Source organism: Microchirus variegatus, assembly GCF_963457635.1.
Source record: "Microchirus variegatus genome assembly, chromosome: 17".
Lineage (NCBI taxonomy): Eukaryota > Metazoa > Chordata > Actinopteri > Pleuronectiformes > Soleidae > Microchirus > Microchirus variegatus.
The window spans coordinates 14,080,424-14,106,155 of record NC_139818.1 but is presented as its reverse complement, the minus strand read 5'-3'; the positions used below and the strand labels follow the sequence as shown (position 1 = coordinate 14,106,155).

At 40.9% G+C, this 25,732-nt stretch overlaps 2 protein-coding genes across 7 annotated transcripts in view; one reads left to right on the top strand and one right to left on the bottom strand.

Moving 5' to 3' along the window:
• LOC310939009 (neurotrypsin-like) overlaps positions 1–14,924 on the top strand; it is a gene marked incomplete at both ends in the record, with an annotated part of 31,049 nt that extends 16,125 nt beyond the window's left edge. The window contains 12 exons of the mRNA XM_083903676.1: positions 3,065–3,307; positions 4,095–4,233; positions 4,561–4,743; positions 4,945–5,088; positions 5,976–6,154; positions 6,625–6,766; positions 8,588–8,808; positions 11,528–11,669; positions 11,756–12,037; positions 13,027–13,149; positions 13,251–13,519; positions 14,362–14,924. Of these exons, the coding sequence (XP_083759802.1) occupies positions 3,065–3,307; positions 4,095–4,233; positions 4,561–4,743; positions 4,945–5,088; positions 5,976–6,154; positions 6,625–6,766; positions 8,588–8,808; positions 11,528–11,669; positions 11,756–12,037; positions 13,027–13,149; positions 13,251–13,519; positions 14,362–14,924 (2,630 nt within the window). The remainder of the gene's footprint in view (positions 1–3,064; positions 3,308–4,094; positions 4,234–4,560; positions 4,744–4,944; positions 5,089–5,975; positions 6,155–6,624; positions 6,767–8,587; positions 8,809–11,527; positions 11,670–11,755; positions 12,038–13,026; positions 13,150–13,250; positions 13,520–14,361) is intronic.
• Positions 14,925–22,836: 7,912 nt separating this feature from the next.
• Positions 22,837–25,732, bottom strand: part of LOC310939571 (calcium/calmodulin-dependent protein kinase type II subunit gamma-like) — a 33,638-nt gene continuing 30,742 nt past the window's right edge. For all 6 annotated transcript variants that reach the window (XM_083904347.1, XM_083904352.1, XM_083904348.1 and 3 more), the window contains one exon: positions 22,837–25,591. The gene's annotated coding sequence lies outside the window, so the exon portion shown is untranslated. The remainder of the gene's footprint in view (positions 25,592–25,732) is intronic.

Sequence of the window (25,732 nt, the reverse complement as noted above, 5' to 3'; positions counted from 1 at the left end):
TGAGTGCTGATGCACGGGGGATGGAGACCCAGAGGCGTATTTCTCCTGTTTATCTCAGTTGGAGTTAAAAACAGAATTAAATTTATAACATCCTGCATCTCTTCTTCCTGTCTTTTCTCAATTCCCTTAGACTTAGCCTCAATCTTTTCTACCAATTCTTTGCATTCTTCTACCAGTAGTTTTCCTCTAAAACCATACTTCTTTTCCCATTTTTTCACATATTTCACATTGTCTAACGCTTTCTGGCTCATCCATTTCACATCTCCTTTAAATTGAACCTCGTCAGGTTCACAACATTTGTAACTGTTACAGTTTCCCATTTTTATACTTTTTTATTTTTATTTAATTTTTTTTAACCTGCTTTTTTTATTTTACCGGTTTTACCTACCATTCATCGAATGGGCGTGATATCACTTACAATGGGCTATCTTCTTCGGTTTTCAACTTCTTTTTCTTAACTTTGTTTTTTTCTTATTCTCACACACTCAACCTGTTTCACACATACTCAAACTGTTTCACACATCCTGATTTTTCATACACACATTTGGATCTTTATCAAACATACACTAACTTTGGATAATCTTTTCAGCCAGGTGGTTTGTACGACACATTCGTTCCGAGCAACGCACCCTTGTAATATCCACAGAGGATATTTAAGACACTGAATAAGTCACCACAAAGTTTTATTCTCGTTACCACAAAGTTTTATCTTCTTCTTCTATCTTCTTAACCTCATCCATTGTATAGAGTCCCTGACTCTTTCCTTCTCTTTTTATTTTGACGCAGTCGAGACTTCGGGATTAGTTTGACTATGCTGTCCTTCCAAATAACAGACCACCCGTTCTTGAAGCCAAACGAGAGTTTTTTTCAACCCCCACAAATTAAGTTTCCAATGATTTGGCTCTTCACGTATACATTCAATCTTGGTGCCAAACAAGGGTTTTTTTTCAAACCCCCCTGAAATTAAGTTTCCAATGATTTGGTCCTCATGAGATATTTCTAAATCTTGGTACCAGACGAGGGTTTTTTTTCAAACCCCCCTAAGACTAATTCTCCAATGATCTGGCCCTCACTATGTTTGATCTCGAAGCCAAATGAACCAGTATCTGTTTCACCCAATCCAAAATTAAATTTCCAAACGATTTGGCTCCTCACAATACATACACGACACGTGTCTTACCTTTTTGATTGTTTGACTCCCTGGCTGGTCCGTCACCCCTCTCTGGTTGGTCACCGTCACTGTCCCACTCTTCAGGGGACCTGGCCTCCCTGACCAAACGGAGCTTTAAGAGCCCCGAGGTGGAGGTCTTTTCTGGAGAAATGTTTCTTTTCTCCGCCTTGCAAGGTCTTCAGGTCCACCGTTGTGAAGAGAGGGACAGGTATCGTGGCCCCACGTTGGGCGCCAAAATGTCAGGATAATTTGGTAAAAGATGGATGTTGGAGCCAGCTCAGGAATCAAACAAGAGTTTATTTCTGTACAGAAAGAGCAATCACGAAGCAACTTGCAGATTAAGTCACCCCGCGAAGACTGCTGATTCAATGGAAAACCTCTCTAGTTAACCTGTGTGGTGGGTGTGACCCCCCCCACACAGACAGAGCAGAACAAAAGGTTTCCTCCCTCCCACGGGAAGAGAGGGAATCAGGTAGACCCCCCATAGGGAAAGAGGAAGATAGGGTGTTTACGACTCAAACCCCTGTGTGTAAAACAAAATAGCAAATGGTCCCTTGATCTTAGGTCACTGCAGGTCATACTCTTACATTTATACGATATCAATACAAAATTTCCGTAACAGTTTGAGTGGTTTGGTTAACGTTAGGTATTAACTGGTTTGTTGATTGTTGCGTAAACCTGAGTGTTTATGTGTGTGTGTGTGTGTGTGTGTGTGTGTGTGTGCGTGTGTGCGTGTGTGTGTGTGTGTCAAAGAGATAAGACGGTTGCTGGTTTATTAATTTATATATATATACACACACACACATATATATATATATATATACACACACATATGTACATATAAATGAACTAGTAATTGTAAAATAAATCAGTTAAAAGATAAATTAGTGCAGTTAAATTATTACAATTACAATTAGATCAATTACATAATAGTTAAATGTTACTGATTAATCCTCTGGGGACTATAAATATTTGGCAAACCACTGTGACGTTACCGAGTGGGGTGTGAGCCCTATTTTAAAGCCTCAAATTTCGTATTTGTTTTCTTTTTTGTTGTTTTTTTTTTAACTGTAAGAGTGCAGACTTGGAAAAGCTTACTGCAAAACCCACAAAACCCATACAAACTGACTTTCAAAACCAGTGGAGCCGCCCCCTGATGGTCATTCAAGAGAATACAGGCTCTAGACGTAAACTGTTTATGCTTGAGCCCATGGTGTTTGTGTAGCTATAATAGCTAATGATGTGCACTTCCACAATAGATTACCATAAATGTCCCATAAAGGAGGACGTAGAAATACTTTCTCTTATCTGCTGTGTGCACCTTGACAGTAACACAGCACCTCTGACTGTGCGAGTCTGTTATTGTCTTAATGCAGAGCTCGTTCTGTCCTTCACTGCGATTCCTGCTCATTAATTATCAGACTTCACCGTGAAAGCTCCTCTGTTTTGTGACCTCATTTTTGCTGCACTCTGATGTCAGTACTTTTTCTCTGTGTGTGTGTGTGTGTGTGTGTGTCTCAGCTTCACTCACATACAGAGTTCACTGCATGTATATGGTAAATATGGACGGTGAATATAAGGTGAAGGGAATTTCACCCAGTCAAACGTGGATCAGTGAGGGTTGAGTGCATTAGGAAATGATCCTGGTGCTGAAGTGAACAGCATATGAAAGTCATCCTTGTAAGCTTCCATGTTCTGATAAAATACAGTCATGGGGGATAATGTTCTTTCAAAAGGAGCAATTCCACTCTTCTTTCTGCCTCCAAAACTTGCACTTCCACATATTCACATTTTCCTCCCTGACCCAAATCCACCTCCTTTCATCCTAACTTTATTATTCCCCCCATCCTCCTTTTTTTTACATCTTACTCTCTGCCTCTCCTCTCTGTTCAGTGCCTCTGTCCTGTTCTGAGGGATTCACTGAGTTGGGATACTACAATGGCACAGTGTCCCAGACGGACTCTGGCGCCCCCTGTCTGAAGTGGACTGAGTTTCCAGACTATGTCATGCAGTACCCAGGCCGAGGACTGGGAGACCACAACTTCTGCAGGAACCCGGACCGGGAGTCCAACCCCTGGTGTTTCTTCAGACAAAACTCTGGAGCCATAGGTTGGGCCTACTGTGACTGTCACCAGGGTGCGTTTTCAGACCGCCAAATAAACCCCAATCTTTATTTAAGACAATGACAAGAAGTCAAGTTAAATTGAAATAACCAAATAATTAGTGGATGAAGATGATATCATTATAAAAAAATACCACTGCTACTAACACTTATATTAAATACATGCAGTACATGACATAAAAACACCTTTTCCTAATAATTCAACACACAAACAATGTAAACCTTAAAATTCATGGCAGGCAAGTATGCAGTACCTCTTGTTTTTTAGGGGGTTTAAAATGTTCTACATATTGTAGAAAAGAAAAAAAAAAAGCACATATTATTATTATTATATATTATTATTTGGTAATATTTGGCTTTTATGCAGAATACATGACTTAAAGTTACACAGAGAACCTGTTTTTGTGCTCGGCAACAAACACCACATATACTGACTCTATATACTGATATTATTACATTTGGAGCATTTAAAGAGCCCATATTATACCCTATTACCCCAAGTTAAACTAGTTCCTGGTGTCCTAATGAACATGTCTGTGTCATGCTTTAGTCAAAAAACCATAAGGATGAAGCACAATAGCAGTTCAATAACCCTGCAAAAACAGCTTTTTTCAGAATGCTCGGTTTTGTGCCTGGTCATTTATTGCACATACTTTAGTTAGAAAATGAGTGTAAATGTGCAGTAAAGCATTATATAGTCATTATATATAGCCTTCTCTGTTTATTTATTTTTTAAAATTACAATAACAGCACATACCTGAGCATTAAACCATGTCATATTATGTCCCATGATTGTTTTAGGTGCAGCTCGTCTGGTCGGCAGCTCGTCCGCGGGCAGTGGACGTGTGGAGGTGTACCTGAACGGCCAGTGGGGGGCGGTGTGTGACTCACACTGGACGGACAGAGACGCCACTGTGATCTGCAGGCAGCTGGGCCTGGGGTAGGTGAAACAAACAAAAATCTCAATGAGAGGTACAAACGCTACAAATACTGACTTTACTATGGATTAATCTGCTGATTTTATTGATGATAACATAAGATAGTCCTTTATTTGTCCTGCAGTGGGGAAATTGCTATACAGCAGCAAAGACAGTAAAGATGGAGATAATAAATAATAAATAAATGCATGTAGAATGTACATTATAGACAGTTTCCAGAATATATACAGTATGGGCTTGATATTTACAGTATAAACAAAGAGTGAACATGGGATATTATATAGGTATATTTGTAAAATAGTGCACATGTTTTTTTTCTGTTTGAACAGTGACATTGGCACAGCGCTGCAGCATTCACAGTTTGGATCAGGCTCTGGCCTCTTTCACTACGAGCGCCTGGGTTGCCGCGGGGATGAGAACACCCTGAGTAAGTGCCGGAGCAGGACGTTCGTCACCGGCGACTGTAGCCATGGAAACGAGGCGGCGGTGCAGTGTGCGCCACCAGAAGGTCAGTGTGACTTTTACAATGTCACGGCAACGAGAGCGCCAACTACCTTCAGAGGGACAGAGTCTTTTTTTTTGTTATTCCTGTTTGTTTTTTTTAAATAATTTATTTCTGTGTTTAATTTTATTGGAAATGAATTAGAAGGAAATGAAGTGTGATTGAAGGACGATTTGATTTCACATCACCTAACTCCTGCTTTTGTAGGCAGTGGCCCTCCGCTGCGTTTGGTCGGAGGTGAGGAAGACTTTGAAGGCCGAGTGGAGGTGTTCCACGCCGGAAGGTGGGGCTCTGTCTGCGATGACCAGTGGGACGACAGAGACGCTGAAGTTGTGTGCAGACAGCTCGGTTATGGGTATGTTTTTGTGCACATTCAGTCTGGGTTTGTCAGTATCAATTATTCTGCCGCTCGATCAATTCACACAGAGACGAAATACGACCGTTCAAGGTTTCAAATCCCCACACTGTGGTAAAGTCATAGCTGTGAAAAGAGAGAGGAATCACTTCATGTTCAGCATTTGGTTAAATTTCATCTTCTCAAATATAGACACCTTGCAATGTGTGTGTGTGTGTGTGTGTGTGTGTGTGTGTGTGTGTGTGAGTTTGTGTGTGTGTGTGTGTGTGTGTGTGTGTGTATGTGTGTGTGTGTGTGTGTGTGCTTCTAAAGAGTAAATATCCCGCACCATTCTCACACAGCTGCAGGTGTTACACAGAAAATTAAGTGAAAATGATTCTGTTTTTTCCCTCCTGGATAGGACCCACAACTTAATCAGTGGGGGGGGGGGGCTTGGGGTGTCCTCCTTTGTCCCTGCCCCTAGAAAAAGCTGCTCTGGTCCTACCTCGCTCTGCCTGGAGGGACAAGGGATGCAATTTTAAATTGCAATAGGATTGACTTCAAACAGTATTCACTGTTTTTTTTTGTTTTTTTACATATATCTCACATATTTTTATGGGAAATGTCACCATTTACCCCACATTTCATATACATATCTGAGGTTTTTTTAATATCTTAGACTTATATTTAGAATGATTATATAGTACCAGTGCAGTATGTGAGTAAATGCACTGAAATGTCATTCTGAAGTACAACAAAGTTGACTATTCAATTCTGTTACACAAAAAAGATATACACCAACACCCTTTGTCCCTGTGTGTGTGTGTGTGTGTGTGTGTGTGTGTGTGTGTGTGTGTGTGTGTGTGTGTGTGCGTGTGCGTGTGCGTGTGCGTGTGTGTGTGTTACAGTGGTGTGGCCAAGGCTTGGTCATGGGCTCACTTCGGTCAGGGTTCGGGCCCGATCCTGCTGGATGCCGTGAAGTGCACAGGAAATGAGCTTTTCCTGGATCAGTGTCCCCATGGTGACTGGGAACAACACAACTGTGACCACATGGAGGATGCTGGGGTCTCCTGTAGCCCTTATACAGGTACACACACACACACACACACATGCAACCTAAACTTAATTCTAACCCTAACCCTAAAACCAGGTCTTAATACTCAAAAAGCCTGTTAAAGTTGTGTGGACCAGCCAAAATGTCCTCACAAAGATAGATTTGGTCCACACAGCCTACTAAAGACATGTACACACACACACACACACACACACACACACACACACACACACACACACACACACACACACTGATGGGTTTATGAGCTGCTATTTATAGGCCCCAAACATCAATAAATCATTACCAGGCGATGCAGCAGCATCCTCTGTGTGACAAGCAGAAACAGGATTAATGGAACATAAAAAAATAACTCACACGTATCGACAGCCGTCCTTGCTCTAATCTAAGATTATTAATCTGCAGATGATATATCAAGGTTAACGTTCACGGATGACGTAGAGTGTTATGAAAGGACTTCATAATAATCACGGTCACTGTTTCAGACGGCGTGGTGCGCCTGGTGGGCGGGGACAGTCCCTGGGAGGGTCGAGTGGAGGTTTTCCACAACGGAGACTGGGGGACGGTGTGTGACGACCACTGGACTCAGCAGCATGCGGAGGTGCTGTGCAGGCAGCTGGGCTACAGGTATGAACAACACAGCATCACTGTAATGTCTGCAGACTTCACATCCATAAATAAACTTTCAGATTTCACATGAAATGATATAATATATAATGTTATCCAGACGTCATGATATCCGCGCACACCGGTCAGTCCGTACCAATATTTGGACCCAAATTCTGCACGTTACTAATTATAATTCCCCTGTAATCACCCGGGGGAACGACCAGCAAGAACAAATAAAGGACGGTCACTAATCAAAGACGAGTGCAGTGTAATTACTTAGCCACAGCAGCTCCCATGATAAATGTAACGTACATTTCCACAGCAATAATTACATCATTACTGCAGTAGATTTTTCTTCTTTGTTATTCTCTCCGTCAGTGTCAACAAAATTCAATTTTATTTTTATTTTTTTTAGTAATGAGAAGAACTCTGCAAGTGATTTATTGCCAAGATGTTCAGGGGAAAATGCAAAAGGGGGAACATCTGGCATGAATCTTTTTGCTTGTACTCATGGAATTAGTGCTGTGCAAGTGAACATTATTCTGAATTTATCAAGACAAAGCGTGAACAGAGAGGAAGTGGACATTTAACGCACAGAGAGAAAAACAGGCTCGTCCTTCATCTGACTCTACGCTGAGAGAGAAACCTACTGCACAGGTGTACGTTCTCATGATGCGGCAGTTTTGTGATTCTGTGTCATCACCAGGTTTCCTTTCCTTTCCTTTCCTTTCCTTTCCTTTCCTTTCCTTTCCTTTCCTTTCCTTTCCTTTCCTCATTTCCTTCCTTCTGGTCCTTTAAACAGACAATTTCTCACCAAACAGGAGAATCTAAAGAGAAACACACAAGAGTTAATGCACATCCTTCATTTCCTGATGCGCAGAGTGAAAAATCATTACTGTTATTATTCAAATAATCTATTTATGTAACATTTTTCATACAAAGTGATGTAATAATGACACAAACCCATGAAGGAAACACCATTATAAAGCAGCTGGAATAAATAAAGATAAAAAAAAAAGGCTATAGAGTAAAATAAAACTATAAGACGATGTAAAATAAACGACAATATGAGTCAGATTGTAGTGTAGATTATAATGAAGCAGTAACAGATTAAAGTGCATGAGTAGATAAAAAAATACAATTAAAATCAGCTGTAATGCAGTTTATATTGAATATGTTTAGTGAAAAAAACTAAAAAGGTTTAAATCAAACAAGTCAATGAACAAACGGCCATTTTAAAAAGGTAGGTCTCAAATTAAGCTTTAAAAATATCTATAAAAAATATTTTATGCCGTGTGGTCTCGTCACATTACAAGGACGAGTTTTATTGTCACTCCATTATTCTTTTATCGTCACTGCTTCATTCCTTAAATGTTCTCCAGATCTCCACAGAAACTTCAAGAATCCTTTCAAAGCCCCCTGATGGTCTTCATGTCACCTTTTAATGATTTTGTTCAAACGTAATATTTAAAAGTAGGAAATCAGGGACATCATTATTATTATTGAAGACTGAGCTGGCGTTTTTTAATCACATTTCCTCAAACTTTCTTCAGTAAAAATTGCTTGAAACTTCTAATGAAGACGGTGTAATGAGGTCAGAGGCAAGAAGCTGTTGAAACTAATATCGGTGTTGATAGAATACAGTTTGTAGTTTCTAGCTCCTGTTTTTGAAAAACAGTAACCAGTAAACTATAACCTGCTTATATGCATATAACACACATAAATAACATGAAAATACATCAAACTCTCCTTTTATATCTGGCGTTCTGTGCGCTTGAGTGTTTGGATAAGTTTCCCCCTGATGTGAAAGTATATAATCCGTCATCCGTCCGTCTGCAGGGGTCACGCCGAGGTCGTGTCAGACGGTGCGTTCGGGGAGGGCGTCGGCCTGATCCTCCTGGACGACGTGCAGTGCGAGGGATCCGAGTCGTCCCTGCTGGACTGTCAACACGGCATCTGGGGACGAACCGACTGCTCTCACAGCGAGGACGTCGGCGTTCGCTGCAGGAGCCGATCCAGCCACGAGACCAACGAGGTGCCAGTTATTGCACCATCTACAGGTAAGAGGACAATTATTACATTATCCTGTTGTGTATTAGAAGACATTTCCATCCCAGTAAAGTTAAGGTTAAAGGACTCATATTATACCCTATTAAACCTAGTTCCCTTGTGTCCTAATGAACATGTCTGTGACATGCTTTGGTCAAAATACCATAAGGATGAAGCACCACAGCAGTTCAATCACCCTGTCAAAACAGCCCTGTTCAGAACGCTCGGTTTAGTAGTATCTCTTTTTTAAAAAAGTAAAGTAAAACAAAACTTAAAGGACAGGAAATGAGCAACAGAGGCTACTGGGAGCTAACAGCAGTTAGCATTTGGAAAAGTGATCATTTGCAGGCTCTAGCAGGCACATTGCCGTCATATATAACATGTATCCACTGGACAGATAAATCCTCTGAGGCTGGAAGTTTGTGTAGAACTCTGTGCTGCACTGTGGAGCCAAGAATAGAACTTTTCGCGGACTTCCGGTTTTCGGATACGCGTTACCCTCGCCAGCACTCTCACATGTTTTACGGACAAAGCGGAGCTCCCGAGACAACAATTCCAGGAATTTAGCGCATTTATGACGTACCAATGAGCTCGGTAGTCAACATTGTGTGTTTTATCTCCTGTACTTAGACTGAGGAGGACCACAGAAACATGAGTGAGTCATCTTTTTTTCACACTTTGCCGACTGTTAGGACCTCCAGAGTCCCAACTATAAGGATGTAAATAATTAAAAAGTTGATTTTGCATAATATGGGACCTTTAAATAAAATAGATGGTAAACACAACATGGAAGCATATTAAGTTCCTCGTCAAACTAGTTTATCTACCTCCTTAGTTTCTCTTGTCCTGAAGCCTGGGTTGAACCTTTTTTTTTTTTTTTTTTTTAACCTTTATTTATTCAGTATAAATGTAATGAGATCACACTTTATTCAGCACTCTGTCAGCACACCAACACCTCCGAATACGCCTGCAGTCATAGCAGTTGTACCAGATGTGTTTTCACTAAGCTGCGGAGAAACGTGTCACAAGGTCTTTCCTTTCGTCAGGATTCAGTCACTGTGTTAAGAAAAGCTTCAGGTTTCAGACAGTAGATGGATTTAACCTTTAATATTTTTGACAGTTTTTTTTTTTTATGAAACATATTGTCATGTTGGTTTTATAGTTTGTACGTAAACAATTCAAAGTCTGGTTCAGGCGTTTCAGGACACATTAACGTCAGACACGGCAAGAGGATAAAACAGAAACATGGAAATACAGTTGGCGACAATCACACTGCACTGCAGATGATGAGTGACTGTGCAACTGCAATCGGTTTTATTGTGAAAGGTCACACGGTCCCTGCAGATCACTGACTGTGATCTGTTCACGTCACATAAGTAAACTCAGATGCAGAAAAGGCATTAAAAATACACTATTTAAATGGACATTAAATATAATTATAACTATACATTACAATAACACACTTATCTATAGAGCACTTCCTGACACAAAGTACAGCAGAAAGTATGTTTCCAGATGTCCTGTAACCTCACACCAATGCATTTAATTCAATTGATATACTTGCTTTTCAACAGAAAATGTCCACAAGTTAAGCACAACTTGTCCTAACCAACCAAGTCAAGACTATTTATTTATTTATTTTCATTATGTGACAATGAAAACTGCAAAAACTCACATTTAGGAAGCTGAAAAAAGCAAATGTTGAAATAAGAAAGTCAAAATCCATCCATTTTCTACCGCTTCCTTCCTCCACATGAGACCTAATAAAAGCACACTTATTAAAATATGATTTTTAATAGCATTTAAAGAAGGTGTTGCCAGTCTGGTTACCGTTATTTCAGGATGAGACCGGTTCTCCTTTGGTCCTTAGTCTGGATTGAGGGACAGTTAGTCAGACTTTGGTTGAGGAACTCGAGCTGTAAAGACAAAATGCAAGTATTAATGGCTTAATGAGAAAATTATATAATTGGTAAAACATTATAAATAACAAAGAATGATTATTTGTGTGAACATTAGGGCTGCAACTAACGATTATTATCATAATGGATTCATCTGTCGATTATTTTCTCGATTATTTGAGTACTTTGGTCCATAAAATGTCAGGAAATGTTGAATAATGTTGATCTGTGTTTTAAAACTATTCAGCTTTAAAGGTGCCATATGTAAGAATGTGGCAAAAAACGTCTCTGTGACATATTAAGAGGATTTTATTGCCAGTTGCTTTAGATTTATTACATAATGCACCTTTAATGATTTTCTTTGTTATATGAAGCAAAGAAACCAGAAAATATTCACATTTAACAATTGTTTTAGTGATTTAATCGAATAATCCTTGCAGTCCTATGAATATGCAACAATAAGAAAATAGTAATAGGCTGTTACTATTTTTTGCCTCTTCTATGTATTGTAAACACAAGTGACAAATGTCTATCAGTGAAAGAATAAAACCACCTCTCGCTTCGCCCTCTTTGTGAAAACACCAGTGTGCTGTACGTCCGTCCAAAGAGTTGAAATGTCACATGTCGACAGCAGAGAGAATAAAGCGTTGTGGACGATGTCAGCTCTCCAGAGGTCCTTCGCCTCCTGTGGACACACCCAGGCCATTAGAATGAGAACAGACACCAGGGTGTGCGTGACATTTAAAACTGTCAGTGGACATAGACGAGACTGTGTAGACGCACAGACACGAATATAAATGAGAGGGTTTTTTTTCTTTTTGTCTCCTCTCAGGTCCCCTGGTGCGTCTTGTGGGAGGCAGGAGCAGAAAGGATGGTCGAGTGGAGGTGTATCTCCATGGCGACTGGGGAAGTATTTGTGACTCAGGCTGGAACGACCTGAACGCCGCTGTCGTGTGCAGGCAACTCGGACACAGGTTAGCGTCCAAGTCCGTGAATAAACACAGTCAGGTTTTTAAATAAGGACAACAGAAATGATTAATATTCTTCTTCTTCTTGTCAGCGGTGGAGCCGTAGCAGCCGGAGGCTTCGGTCAGGGCAAAGGTCCCATCCACCTGGACCAGGTGAGGTGCACGGGCAAGGAGGAGTTCCTGGGAGAGTGTCCCACTCTGGGTCAGAGTTTCCAGAGCTGCAGGCGCAGAGAAGACGCAGGAGTGAGGTGTGACGTCACGCCAAAGGAGTCGCCCCCGGCGAAGGTCGAGGCTCCAGAGCCGAGCTGTGGACTGAGGAAGCTAGTGGAGGAGGAGACTAAGAGGAGGAACCAAGGAGAGGGAAACATGCTCACGTAAGATATGACATTTTTGACACTGTATGCACGATACCAAAAACAAAAGAACACACTCTGTTATGGTTCATTTAAATAAGTCTATTTGACTGTGCACAGACTTAATTAAAGGTGCATTATGTAATAATTCTAAAGCAACTGGCCATAAATCCTCCTAATATGTCACAGAGCCTCAGGAATAATGTTCATATAACAAACTGAACTCGCCAACAACAACAGTAGAGCCAAAATATTTGCATTCAATTTTTTTTTTTTGCAGACTGCAAATCATGTTTATGTTTTGAAATCATGTTTTGGCATGTGGCGCCACCTACCGCCATCTACCAATCATTGCAGTCAGTAGAGTCTCACCTGCCGAGCAACCACGGGCTGCCAGTTACGTCAGAAAACGAAACCTAAAAGACTTCCTTGGACTCGAATTTGAATGTAGTAACCGTTTTTGGCCACATTCTTACATATGGCACCTTTAAATACCAAGAGGCCCTGAAACCTATCCTGGGTCTTAATCCAGAATAAAAAACTTACCACCGATTTTCTGTATCATCACAACACGATAGAGAAAATGTCACTTAAAAAACTTTAATTTTATTTTGACTATATTTTGACACTATTATTTACAATTATGTTTAGCATCAGTGTTAGTTTTAAGTGTGCATTATTTCCAGAAAAAAAGATATGCCACTTATTTATGATAAATATTTTTACAAGTATGTTTTTCTTCCACACTTATATACATTATTACATTTTCAAACCTACATTATTTACAGTAACTTTTTTGTGCATTTGTGAAAACAGCCACTGTTGACCAGTGGAATCACAGTAATGTGTCACAAAAACAGGAAGTAGCTCATAATGAAAGCACTGCTCCACACAGTCTTAATCTGAATGAATGAATCCGCCCCTGTGGCTCTGGTATCTCTGGACAGTGTCCTGCTTTGATGACGTCATAATCGAGGTGTGAATCGTGATTCTCTCCCGGTCTGTTTCAGGACCATGTGGCCGTGGCAGGTGTCCGTGTGGCTTCAGTCCGAGGGAAAAGACGCTGGTCCTCTGTGCAGCGGCACTCTGATCAGCCCCTGCTGGGCCCTGACCTCTGCACACTGCGTCAGAGGGTAAATCTGACCACAAACGATCACTATTTGGCGTCCTCGCCAAACACCTGAGGTTCACGCCCCCTCATTTCATTTTCCCTCTCGCCCCTCATTTCCTTCAGGTATGACAGTGATCCGTCCAAGTACGCTGTGCGCGTCGGAGCGTCGGAGCAGACCGTCGCTCCGGAGCAGGTGGTGGTCCACAGGAAGTACAAGGGTCAGAGTGGAGGTCATGATCTGGCTCTGCTGAAGCTGCCCAGCACCAAGGGTCACTGTCTGACCTTCGACCCTAACACGAATGCAGCATGCCTTCCAGCCGCGGACACAGAATCGGGAGGAAATAATCCGTCGTCATGCGTCGTCATTGTCAGTGCAGGATGGAGCGGCGCAGGTCTGTGTTTTCACCTCCTTTGTTCAAAACCAAAGATTAGAATTTGTATAATTAGTGTGAATTAAAAATAGATATTATATTATATATATTTATATTTATAATTTTCACATAGGCTACTAATCCTCGACTTTGACCAAAGACAAAATACCTAACTATCAGGATTTACTTGCAAACATGATGAACCTGGTATGTTGTAAACATTAGCATGTTAGCATCATCAGCTAAAGGTCCAGGTGAAACTGCATGTTGTTACAAACAAAGGACTCACACCTTCCTTTCCTAAGGACACCACGGAACCATGATGACCTTTGCACACCAGAATGTCTTCATTAAAAAAAAATGCAAAACGCATTCTCTGGTTGGGTTGTCCAATCAAATTGATGTACAATTTTTTAGATTAACCCTGAGTGCTCACATGGCACAGATCAATACACAACTCCTTATATGGACATCCTGTGTGTGTGTGTGTGTTAGATGTGATAGATGACATCGTTAGGCTTTACAAAATGCATTTTGTCTTCTTATGTGTTGTTAGAGTCAAAGTTATGATTAATTTTATATTGCATATTTAAAAAAATAAATTAAAAAAAACGAAGAATTTCCACATTTCACAAATTTAATCTGAATTATTATTATTAATCCTATTATTATTATTTTTAATAATAAAAAAGGGGTACTTTTTTGCAATAGAAAAAAAACAATCTAAATGCTCTGTGTTCTAAGTATAAACCAAATAAATTAAAGTCATTATCCATTACAACATAACAAAACATACTTATGGGTAGTAAATTTGATTTCTGCTAAATGTTAAACACTGGCTTCTTCTCCATCCTCTCTTCTAGACTCAGTCCTCGCATCCTGGGTCCCTCTGATGTCGTCATGGCAATGTAAGAAGCGCTATGGCGACAGCTTCTCCAGCCACGGCACGCTGTGCGCAGGCAGTCCTCCAGACACTAGCCTCCTCCATGGCAACAGTTGCCAGGGTAACTCCGGAGGCGGGCTGGTGTGTCAGGGTGAGACGGGTCGATGGTTCCTCGCCGGGGTTGTTGCCGGGGGTTACAGCTGCGCTGACCCTTCATCTCCCGCACTGTACACTCGGGTCAGTCGCTTCCGGAGCTGGATCGACGAGGTCGTGGACGTGCGGGCGCCTGCGGAGGAACCGCACACGCGCACGCATCAGACACAAGAGGATCTGACGCACGACGACGGCCAAGGCAGAGATGAATACACCCACGTGCACGGCAAGCTCAAACACGCGCACGACCAACCGCAGACCAACGAAATCGGCGAGATCAAAGTGAAACACGCACACGCACACGCTCACCGTTCACACGCTCATCAGCACATGAACACACACGCCCACCACGAAGGGGAATCAGACACAAACACACAAATCCTGGACTGATGGGGTTCAGCTATTGGCTTACCATCTGTGCCAAGTGACCGCCTGAGGAGAAGGAGGAGGAGGAGGAGGAGGAGGAGAGAGTGGGAGAAAGGAAGACAACACCTAACTTTGACTGCAATGATGCTCTGTAAAAATGGCCGTGTCTGCGCTCATGTCAGATCTGAACCCAGCGTTGTGAATCACAGGTGTGGACAGAGGGGAGATACAAACCAGTGACTGATGCAGTTTAGGCACATCAAAAAATAATACAAATAAATCAGCATGGCATATTAGCAACGTGGTGGTTACATGAGAATCTGTGCTCAAACTAACCCATTATTTTGTCCTCCGTGTGCGCTCTTGGAGGATTTATGTTAGGTAACCAAAAAAAACAGCAAAGTAACCATCACAGGATTTATTATTAAGGCATCAGTGTCTCTCTGAGATTATTACTGCAGATAAACTCCATACTGCTGCAGCAGCTGAGAATAGAAATGGATGAAAATTCTGAGGGTGGGTGATGCTGCTTTTCTTAAACAGGCCTCCTCTCTTCAGGCTGTTGTCTTATTACCTTTACTGGTGCAAGTGCTGTTGCTCATTTAGACCCACGACTAAGCTACTGTATTTAACTGGAGACCATACCAGTGTTTCGGCATGGTTTTTTTATTTTTTATTTGTGCCGTACATCACAGTCACAACGATGCTGCTGTTTTGTTTTAGGGTTAAAAAGAGAGAGAGAGAAACAAAAGGGGGAATCTCAGCTCATATTCCTCTGCTTTAGTTGTCGTTTGAATCAAAATCAAATTAGAAATCTAAAAAACGGAGATTATACCAGTGTGCTCCGTGCTCAAGAACCTACTTAAATTCACCTTTTAAAACTGCTGTTAATATCTGATTTAGTTGTTCTTAGCTCTTAAAGGCTGTGTAAAATAACAAAATTTATATTGTTGTAGTAATATTGGCAATATTAGTAGTATTAGTAGTACTTTCCAGCCCAAAAACACATCAGAAAACAGCTGTCTTATCATCATCATCAACTGAAATGGATATTGTGTAGCTTGCTCAGGGGGAACCCCCAGTCCTTAACGTGGCATGGACTTGAACAGACAACCCCCCAGGTTCCCTCTCCGCTTGAGCTGCCCCCCCCCACCTACTCTCCACTTAATAAAATCCCTTTAAAGGACATTTATTTAAACAGTTGTGCTGTTTCAAAGTGCATAAACCCACAGAGTGTACAGTCAACTTCTGTTGTAAATGCCATTAATCTTCACCCCTGTCCGTGTAGCTGATGGTTTCCATTGATTTTCATGCAATATGGAAATCAATGAACGTGCTCTTTAAACTTGTGGAATCCACAAGAAATGTAAAATGTCATAGTTTCAATACAAAATTGATTTTTTTTTTTTTTAAAACACTAAATGCAGCTTTTAAGAGTTTTCTAATTGATTTCTAGTCTAAGGGGAAAACAAAGGAAACAGCGGTTTCCTGTAAAACATGAGGCTGTTACACAAACCTGTATTTGTGCTTGATTTGAAGGCAAAAAAAAACTTGCAAAAAACACTAGTATGGTCCTTTAAAATTGTACAGGACGATTCTTTCTCTTTCAAAAGCCATCAGACGTCGACTGTCGCATCATAGATTCTCCCCTGTGTGTTGCTCTAGATCCATAGATAGACAGGTTAGATTAGCTTCTACTCCTGACTCTAGATAGTATGTGTACTGCATTCATTCTTCCCCATGACTTAGATAGAAGAACTGTTGAAGTGTGTGATCTAACCAGAAGATGGCGACATTGGTCTATTTTCACAGGGCCACAGGTCGTTGGCTAAAACGTGGCCCTGATGATGATGTTCTTTCTTTTTTTATACTTTCAGTGTAATATGACTTGTGCTTTGATGTGTTGTGAACCACTGTGTCGTGAGCATCTTGTAACCTGCTACTGCTGTTTTTCTCCAACATGCCCGTTGTTATGATCGTGTACATAAAAACTCCAGGCCGTCGCCACTCCTTCCTTACTTACTTCCTTCCTTCCTCCCTCCCTCCCTCCCTCCTTCCCTCCCTTCCTTCCTTGGACTTGATGTTTTAACGTGCAGCTGCTGCAGGTTAATGTAAATACTGTGTGTCCACAGCTGGATGGCGAGTGAGCAAAGTGTTTTGCGCCTCCTTTGAGATTGTCCAACCCATCAGCTGTTTTCTCAGTGTAATGTGCTGAATCATGGTTGAGTATTAAAACATGTACCTGGTAAGAAGAAGTCTTTGTTGTCTCAGCACCTTTATTTAGAAGTACTAATTGTACTCATTTTACAACGAGTTAATATCAAATATAATGATATACTGCAGACACCGTTTACCTTCTTCTCTGGTTGAGACATTTTTGAGAGGAGAACAGAGGCTTTTTAGGTCTGGTGTCATTCAAATGTAATGATATAATGTTGAGGGCCTGCGTAACAGTATTCACTAAACTCATATACATCTATGCTTCTGTATGTGAGAAAATAATCAATAATAACCTATATTTCTTCTGCCTATAGCTGCTTCTCTCAGTCTCAAATAAACCTGTTGACCTTTTCTTTGGTTTGGATGAGTTTGGATTGAATTATGTTGATTTAAAGCATAGACAAAAGTCAAGAATAAGGAATTATGATATTCAAGAATGATTATATTTGGCTTGTTATTTCTGATTTCAGCTTCTTGAAGGTACAATTTATGTACCTTTGTTGAAGTTGCGTACATACTTTAGCGGAATCATCTCATCCTTAGCATCCGTAGCTTCACTCGTACAGACTACTATGAAAACACGGTGGTCCAAAATGGTGCCCGCAGTAGAAAGCTCATTCTAGGGTAAAGGAAAAGCACAATTCATTAATTCCATCAGGTGATTTTACACATTAAAAACAATGTCATTTTGAACAAACACTTCCCCGTTATGAATATATGCTTTTGAATTGTTTACATTCATGAAACAACGAGTACACACTTGAATCAGACCCATAATAACGCCACATAAGTGACTAAAACAAAGCACTCGGTCATTAAAAGGGTTAAAGTCACATCAGGCTGAAACTGGATCCACAGCATAGCAACATAAACTGTGGCAGGACACAAGAGCCAAGGCCACAATTTCAGAGTTAATGGCAATTGTGGACTAAAAATAACCACAATTAGATTTGAACAAGGATAATCACGCGTCATGCCATTAATTTTACAGAACACAGAACCTGTTTGGGCTGTATTCACACCCTCGCCGATCACGTATGATTTGTGTGGACGTCTTAACCCACAGTCGAGCTCTAAATGAAGCTAAAATGTTTTCAGTGTGTTGCAGCATTAGTGGAATGAAAACACAAGCTCGCATGTTGGTTTGAAAAATGAATTTAAAAAAAAAAAAGAAAGAAAAGAAAAGAAGATATGTTTTCCAGGAAGAAACTTTGTGGTTTTATGTAATGTTTGCTGGCACAGCAGCAGCAGCAGCAGCAGCGACAACAACAGTATCAGTGCCTGGAAGTCTTCACTGAGTCGTCACTGAGCTCCACTTACTGTGCGTGTCCACCATCTATCATACCATGTTCACCAGAAGAGCTAAAAACAGACACAAGAAACAGAGTCTCTGTTCATTTTTGATGGAATGCATCGAGGTGAGTCATTTCTGGGTGAATACAAAAACAGTCTGTGGTCACTAAAGGGTTTTTACGTGCTCTGCAACAACGTGGTCTTGTTCTCGAGAACGATAACAAAAGTCAGTTCTGGCCAGAACACATGATACTTTACGAGAAACTCAAGTGCACAAACTCCTAGAAGGTCCTCATAGGCAATGACATTTCCGCATTAACCACTTTCTGGCCAATCACACAATAGTTGTTGGACGCCGGTGCCACTGCCCAGATGATGTGTCAACAACAAGCTGCAAGAAGACATAATGGCGTCATTCACCGGTAGACTCACTCGTCCCAAACATGACCTTCAACCTTCTCCTGTGGACACTTAAGGTCCAAATAAACAATCAGTCTCATACTTTATCCTCTTAAAAGAATCGAGAGAACGTGGTGAAGATGCAGAAGTTTCCCGGGCGTGTTGAACGTCTGCTGTTAAGGACACACCGAAGGACAGCGCCCAGGTGTCCACTGCTCTCTCACGACCTGAATTGTGAGACGCTAATCAGAGCTCCTTTGTCCGATGAAGTGGAAGCAGGGGACGGTTAAGAAGAGAGTACGGGGAGTCGTCACAGCCGGAGCAGCTCTCACATTTCCCACGTCCTTCAGTTTTCCACAAACAAGCAACCAGAGAAGTCACGATGACAAGAACCTGAGGATTCTACTGTACGAGCTGTTTAAAGGAGACATTTGCAAGGGCAGTCCCAGTTGTAAACACTATAGAGGTGTGGTTGCCAGGCAAAAAACGCCCAACGCTAGAGAATAGTTGGCCCGATTTTGGGCATCGCTGTGGGTGTCTTCCGATTTTCGTCTGATTTGAACAGATTATCTGGCTAATTTATCCTGTGGTGTGAGGGATTAACAGACGCAATTTTAATGTCACTGGACAAACGTCAGAGTCTTTTCCAATTTCAAATCGTAAGTATTAAACATCCGCAATCCCGGGAAACAGATGTCATTTACTTTTGTTTAGAACTGTAACTTGTACGAGTCAAGTTGATTCCATCTCCTCAGCCATGACTTCATCCACAATTTCTTCGGTTTCTCAGCGCAAAACATCACGAGTGTGATCTCGATCTTGACTGGATCGTCTAGTCTGTGCTGTCTCAGGATTAGTTCATTGGGTCTGTGGTAGGTTTTGAAAAAAAATTGAAAATCAGGACAGGTTTTAAGTATCCACTGCCTATAGCCGTGTTTCCATCATGGTGCCGTTTGGTTTGGTACATGGTTTGGAACGGTAAAGTCCCTAGTTGGGTTTCCACTGATAATAATTTCACTTGGTAGATGCCTGATGGCCACATCACCAAGATACATAGCGCGACGTCGTACCGGTGTGCCGACAATGAAGGCGACCCAACGGACAACAATAAAGAATATCCAGCAGCTCTTTTGTTTTCCTGCATGCTTCGTGGCTGTTTGTCTCAACAAGACGTCAAAGCTTTGGATGAGAATAGAATGCGGGCGTTGGAGAAACACCGGTCGCAAGGGAGTGACACTTTTCTGTCGCCCAATCAGCTGACTTTGCATGGGTCTAGCTCCACCCATAATGGTATGACCATTATTCTGGTACCTCAAGGGAAGGGTATCAAAAATGGAACAGTTGGGGCCGGTTATTTTGGTACTATTCCTAATGGAAACGTAATAAGTACATGTACTGTACCGAATTGAATGTGGAGAGAGGGGGAGAAGTAAACTGTGGCATAAGCTCTCCGTTTTGCTTTGCTCTGCGGGAGAAAAGTACTTTCCTTTCACTCTCAGTGTTGCATTTTAACGTATCTCTACCTCAGACACCCGTTCAGCTTCTCCTCTGGTTGAGACATTTTTGAGAGGAGAACAGAGGCGTTTTTGGTCTAGGTCTGCAGCACACAAATTAAATTTTTTGTGTCTTAAAAAGAGACTAAGATGTGATGGGAAAGAGGCGGGGTTTCATTGATTTGCTGCAAAGGAGGAAAAGTTTGAACGAGTTTGAAGTGGAGGAAATTACAATCAGGAACAGGAGAGAGAGCTCCATCATTTCTCAAACATGTACGCGAGTATGTGATTGACAATCAGGGCCGATGTTGGAGATAATCGTCATTCAAACTTCTCAGCACAAAGAAAACGATTGTAGATTGATATAGTTGCCATTTCAGATTAGATGTTTAAATTGTCTTCTGTTTACAATACAACTGGCATTTTGGATCATTTACAAATCATAGCACTACACCGTGCTGCTTCACAGAAATGCTTCAAGAAAAGACCAAGATTTTTTTTGTAAATATACTGAATTACTGTTTTGTTAAAGGTCCAGTGTGTACAATTTAAGTGGGGTTGTATGAATTAGGTAGAAATTGAAGATAAAATGCTTTTCAGGAGCAGGCGGACATTTTGGACCATCATGTTTGGCCAGGAGTCTGAAATGGACAAACTAAATGAGTAAAATAAATATTGAGTTTTGAGGCCAAATGAAGGCTACATAGCTTCAACAACACATGAAAAGAAAGGGTGAGGTGAGGGATATTCGTCTGCAACATGCGATATCAGGTTTTTCCAGGTTTATGCTGGTCAATACTATGCAATTTAATACAACTGTAGCTCAGCAAGTGTTTTAGTCAAACTATGGTAACGCTTTCTTTTACAGTCCCCTAATTACCAGGTATTTACCTGGTAAATTCATGGTAACGCCAAAGTGTTACTAGGTAATTACCAATGGTAATAAGAAAGTAAATACAGTGAAACTGTTGCCAAAATACTGGGCATTTACCTGGTAACTATATAGTTAATTATAGCGTGTTATTACTGCTGTTAATAAGAAGGTATGTACAGCTAAACTATGGCAAAACTATGGTAAATGTAAGTGTATTATTGGGTTATAAACTGGTAATAAGCAGGTACCTACAGTCCCCTAATTACTAGCTATTTACCCAAGGGGTAATCTAACAAACCTAACCCTAAAAATGTGTGTAAGTACATGGAAACAAGCTTGGCTTTCTTTTACAGTACAGTTTTACTTTACTTACCGAGTACATTACCGTGCATTACCCAGTATTTTGGCAACGGTTTCACTGTATTTACTTATCTTATTACCCTTGGTAATTACCTAGCAACACTTTAGTGTTACCATGAATTTACCAGCTAAATACCAGGTAATTAGGGGACTGTAAAAGAAAGCGTTACCCAAACGATTAATATTAAATACTTCAGTCTAACCCAACACACAGCCCTCCGTGTTCTATTGTTGCAGCATCTGCAGCCAAAAGGTTCAGACAATAACTAATGGCTCAGTTTGTGAAACCTTTTGCCGTCTATAGGAGATCGATCCTGTTATGGATGATTTTATTGATCAAAAACACTTGTGTAAGCTCTAAGATTTATAACATGATCATAAACGAAACAAAACAAAAAGTGACATTGTTCTTTAAGGCCTCAAAGTAAAAAAAAAAAAAAGAAGTAATTTAGATCCTGGAGACTTGTCCAGGGTTAGCTTATCCTCCTGATGTGACATGAAGGAGTCAGAGGTCAGGGAGCAAGAAACATTCCCTCGTGAACGTCTCAGAGAAAGTAAAAACGAGAGTCAAAGTTAACCGACTGCCGAGCTCTCGTCATTAATCACACAGAAAGCAGAGGAACCAGGGGAGCTGTCCTACATCCCAGAGATACACACACAAACACACACAGAGAGAGAATCCTTAAAATAACTGGGACCATCATAAATAACACCACAGAACATTTTAAATAAGGCTGTAACATGACTTAACACTCCACCTTGTTCTAGAAAGCTAAAATAAGAATGTTGGAAGAGAGTAAAAAATGCAACGCATGAGCGTATAATGTGTTCGTGCAGGTGCTGCAGTGTTTTATTCTTTCATGGATGTGTGAGGATCCAGCTTTTACTTATTTATTTATCTACGGGGGCCATTTTCTCAAAGCGTATTCCTTTAACGGTGCCAAATGTCGTCTCATATAAAGTAGCTTTTCTTTCCTAAAAGAGTATAAGGGCAGACATTCAGCATGACTAATCAATGTTCCACTGTTACATAACCGTGCATATCTCTATCTCGCTCCAAATTTGGTGATTACAGTGCGAGATACTGCTGATGAAACCTCGCAACAACAACAAAAAAGGACTGTGAAACATGCATAAAAAGGAGAAAGTGGCAAAGACCACTGGTGCAGAGATCACGGCGTTAAAAGGCACCGAGGATTGAACACAAACGCTGTTCGGTCAGAGTCGCAACGTCGACAACGGTTCTTAAAAGCCTTAAAAACAAAGGAGGCAGGAGAAACAAACCAGTGCTGAAATAGTATTTTTATTAAATACTTTCAAGATCCAAGTTTCGAAGAATAACAAAGCTATGATGAAGACCAACTAACACTCAGACAAACACTTGATAGTCGTCAATTCATGGTTGTATTTCATTGTACATCATGATCATGCAAAAAAACTCCAGCATCCATGTAAAGGCTGGGGGAGAAAGCGCAGCCCAATAGTATATCATTACAACGCAGGGAAAACGCTAACATCAAGGGCCTCATACCAAGCTATGGCTCCTTAATCAGTTTTTTTTTTTTATTTATTTAATTTTTTTTAAATTTTGCTCTTTTTTTTGTTTGTGTTTTTTTTTGTAATGTTTTTCATGTCACCTATTCAACATTCTGGATGGAGGAAATTCTTAGTTCAAAAGATGCAAATATCATATATTAACACTAGGCTCCATCCTTACTCGGGTAGGTACATGGTAGAAATGCGTAACTGAAACATGCATATAACTAGGTCTCCCGCTCTGTGTTCAACAGTGTGGGTCGCAAAAAACCTGCACACCCACATCATCAACTCACACACTCTCTCTCTCGCTTCCAAAACTCTTCAACTGAGCAGGCACCACTTAAAACCACTGAGGGTAGATTACATTAATAAATAATTTAGTCCTGACCAATCCATGATCATTCAATCTGTGAATTTGTGTTGTCTCTAAATTTCTCTCTCTTTTTCCCTTTTATTTTTTTTTTCACTTTTCACGCGTGCGAGGGAGAGTGCAGAACTCCAGCTTGGCAGATCGGCAAATTACCAAACGACAAGTTACAGCAACAGCGACAAGTCAACGACAACAAGAAATCATTATTATTATTTTTTTTTGTTAGAAAAAAAAATAAAATAACAATAATAATAATAATAATAATAATAATAATAATAATAATAAAGAAGAATCAAAAAACCAGTAACAGGACCAGAGAATCGACAGAGAAAGGAACATCTCAATAGCAGGGACTTGGGTGAAACACCGGAGGGGGAGGAGTTAGATACAAGTGTCGCTGATGGATGGAGACAATAAAGCAGCAGAGCAAGGGTGGTGCCCTGGTCACACAGTAGTGGTGCAGATATGTTACAAAGCTGAGACACACCACCAGGCGTGTGTGTGTGCGTGTGTGAGTGTGTGAGAGAGAAAGAATATGATATGAAGAAATGGCTCACAGCATTGTGGGATCTGGAGTTAAGAAAACCATAATGAAGATTTGTTGGGCACAGGCGTCAAAGTAAATTATATCCTTTCTTTTATTCCTTAAAAACAGTCTTGCGGCCAACAAGTGTGTGTTCTAAGCAACAATATCATTAATAATCAATAAGTATTGATTTTTTTTTTGGGGGGGGGTGAAAACAATTTAAGTAAATCAAAATTGGATTAAAATATGTTGCACCCTAAACTCGCCGAGGGAGCACAGAGGTTTAAGTGTGGCTCCTCTACCCAGATGCACAGGATGAGTGTCTCTTAGATACATGTACATATATTACACTTTTCTACATATTTCTATACATTCACTGTATTTACACAGTGATTATTAACAAACCAGGCCCTTGCAAAGAACAAAGAGAAAAAAAAAAAAAAAAAAAAAGGAGCAGAAAGGGAAGGTTAAAAGAGGGAATGGTTAAAGAGAGAGGAGAGGGAAAGAGAGCAGGATGTGGTGAACGAGGGAGAGGCAGTGAGCAAATATGCAAAACATGCATGCCTTTGCCGACACACACACACACACACACTCTCCCTCCAATGCATACGGACACAACAGAACACACAGGTTAACGTTAAACTTGCACAATTAAAATCCCTCTTTTTTTAAAAAACAAACAGCTGCTTTAAAAAAAAGGAGCCTCATCTGTCAGACAAAAAAAACAACAAACAAACAAGAAACAAAAAAAGGAAAGGCTCCGGTTCATCACAGGAACAAAAAGACAACAGGACGCTAAAAACACAACGAAACACGCGACGTCGAATCAGACGGCCCCTCCCACAACAACACGATTGATTTTCTGTTCAGTCGGAAAAAAACAAGCACACGAACGAAAACACGCAAAAAGCCTAAAGTTCTACACTTTGGTGGTTCATGGTTTTTTTTTTTTTTTTTTTTGATATCAAGATTCATCTCGTCATCGAGTTCTCTGACTGAGCCGACTCGATTTGTTTTTTCCCTCTTTACTTCAGTTGGGGGGAAAGCCTCCCTACATCTTTACATCAACGTTCCAGGTAAACAAGCACAACACTTCCTACCCAGTAATCCCTAGAATGCCAAAAATGTGTCCAAAATCTCAGCTAACACCACATGCCTCCCCGTTTCCTCCCTTATTAGATAGTGACTATAAATGCTTGGTTGGGTTCTGGTGGTTTCTGGTACATTTAGTCATAATTTACACAGTATATTCATAACTCATACTCATAAACTGTCACAAGTTCAACTGTAAATCCTCTCCTCCCCCAGGACGTCTCATCTCGCACGGGCAGAAAAAAGATGGCTGCCAGGGGAGGGATAGAGGGCAAAGATGCGCCCTCCAATCAGGCGCCAGATGCATGCATCATCCCATGGGGGCGGTGTCTCGTCTTCAGCCGACAACCCCAGCAGGTCAAAGGAGGGACAGGATTGGTTGGTATCGTGGAGAGGGATGCGATCTCGCCCGGCCGGGCTCCTGGCACTAGCCAATCCACGCTGAGGACGTGCCTCTTAAACACGCTCGCTGAAAAAAACTGCCCCCCAAAACATACACTCCAGTAGACTGGAGGCTCAGGACCACTGTGTGTGGGGGTGAAGGTGAGGGGGGGGGGGGGCAACAGGTAATCATTAGTTTGTTTTCTTTTTTCAGAAAAGACAATTCAATATTCAGCTGTTTGATATTAACCAGGTAGAATTTAAAGGATAATTCAGTTTTATTCT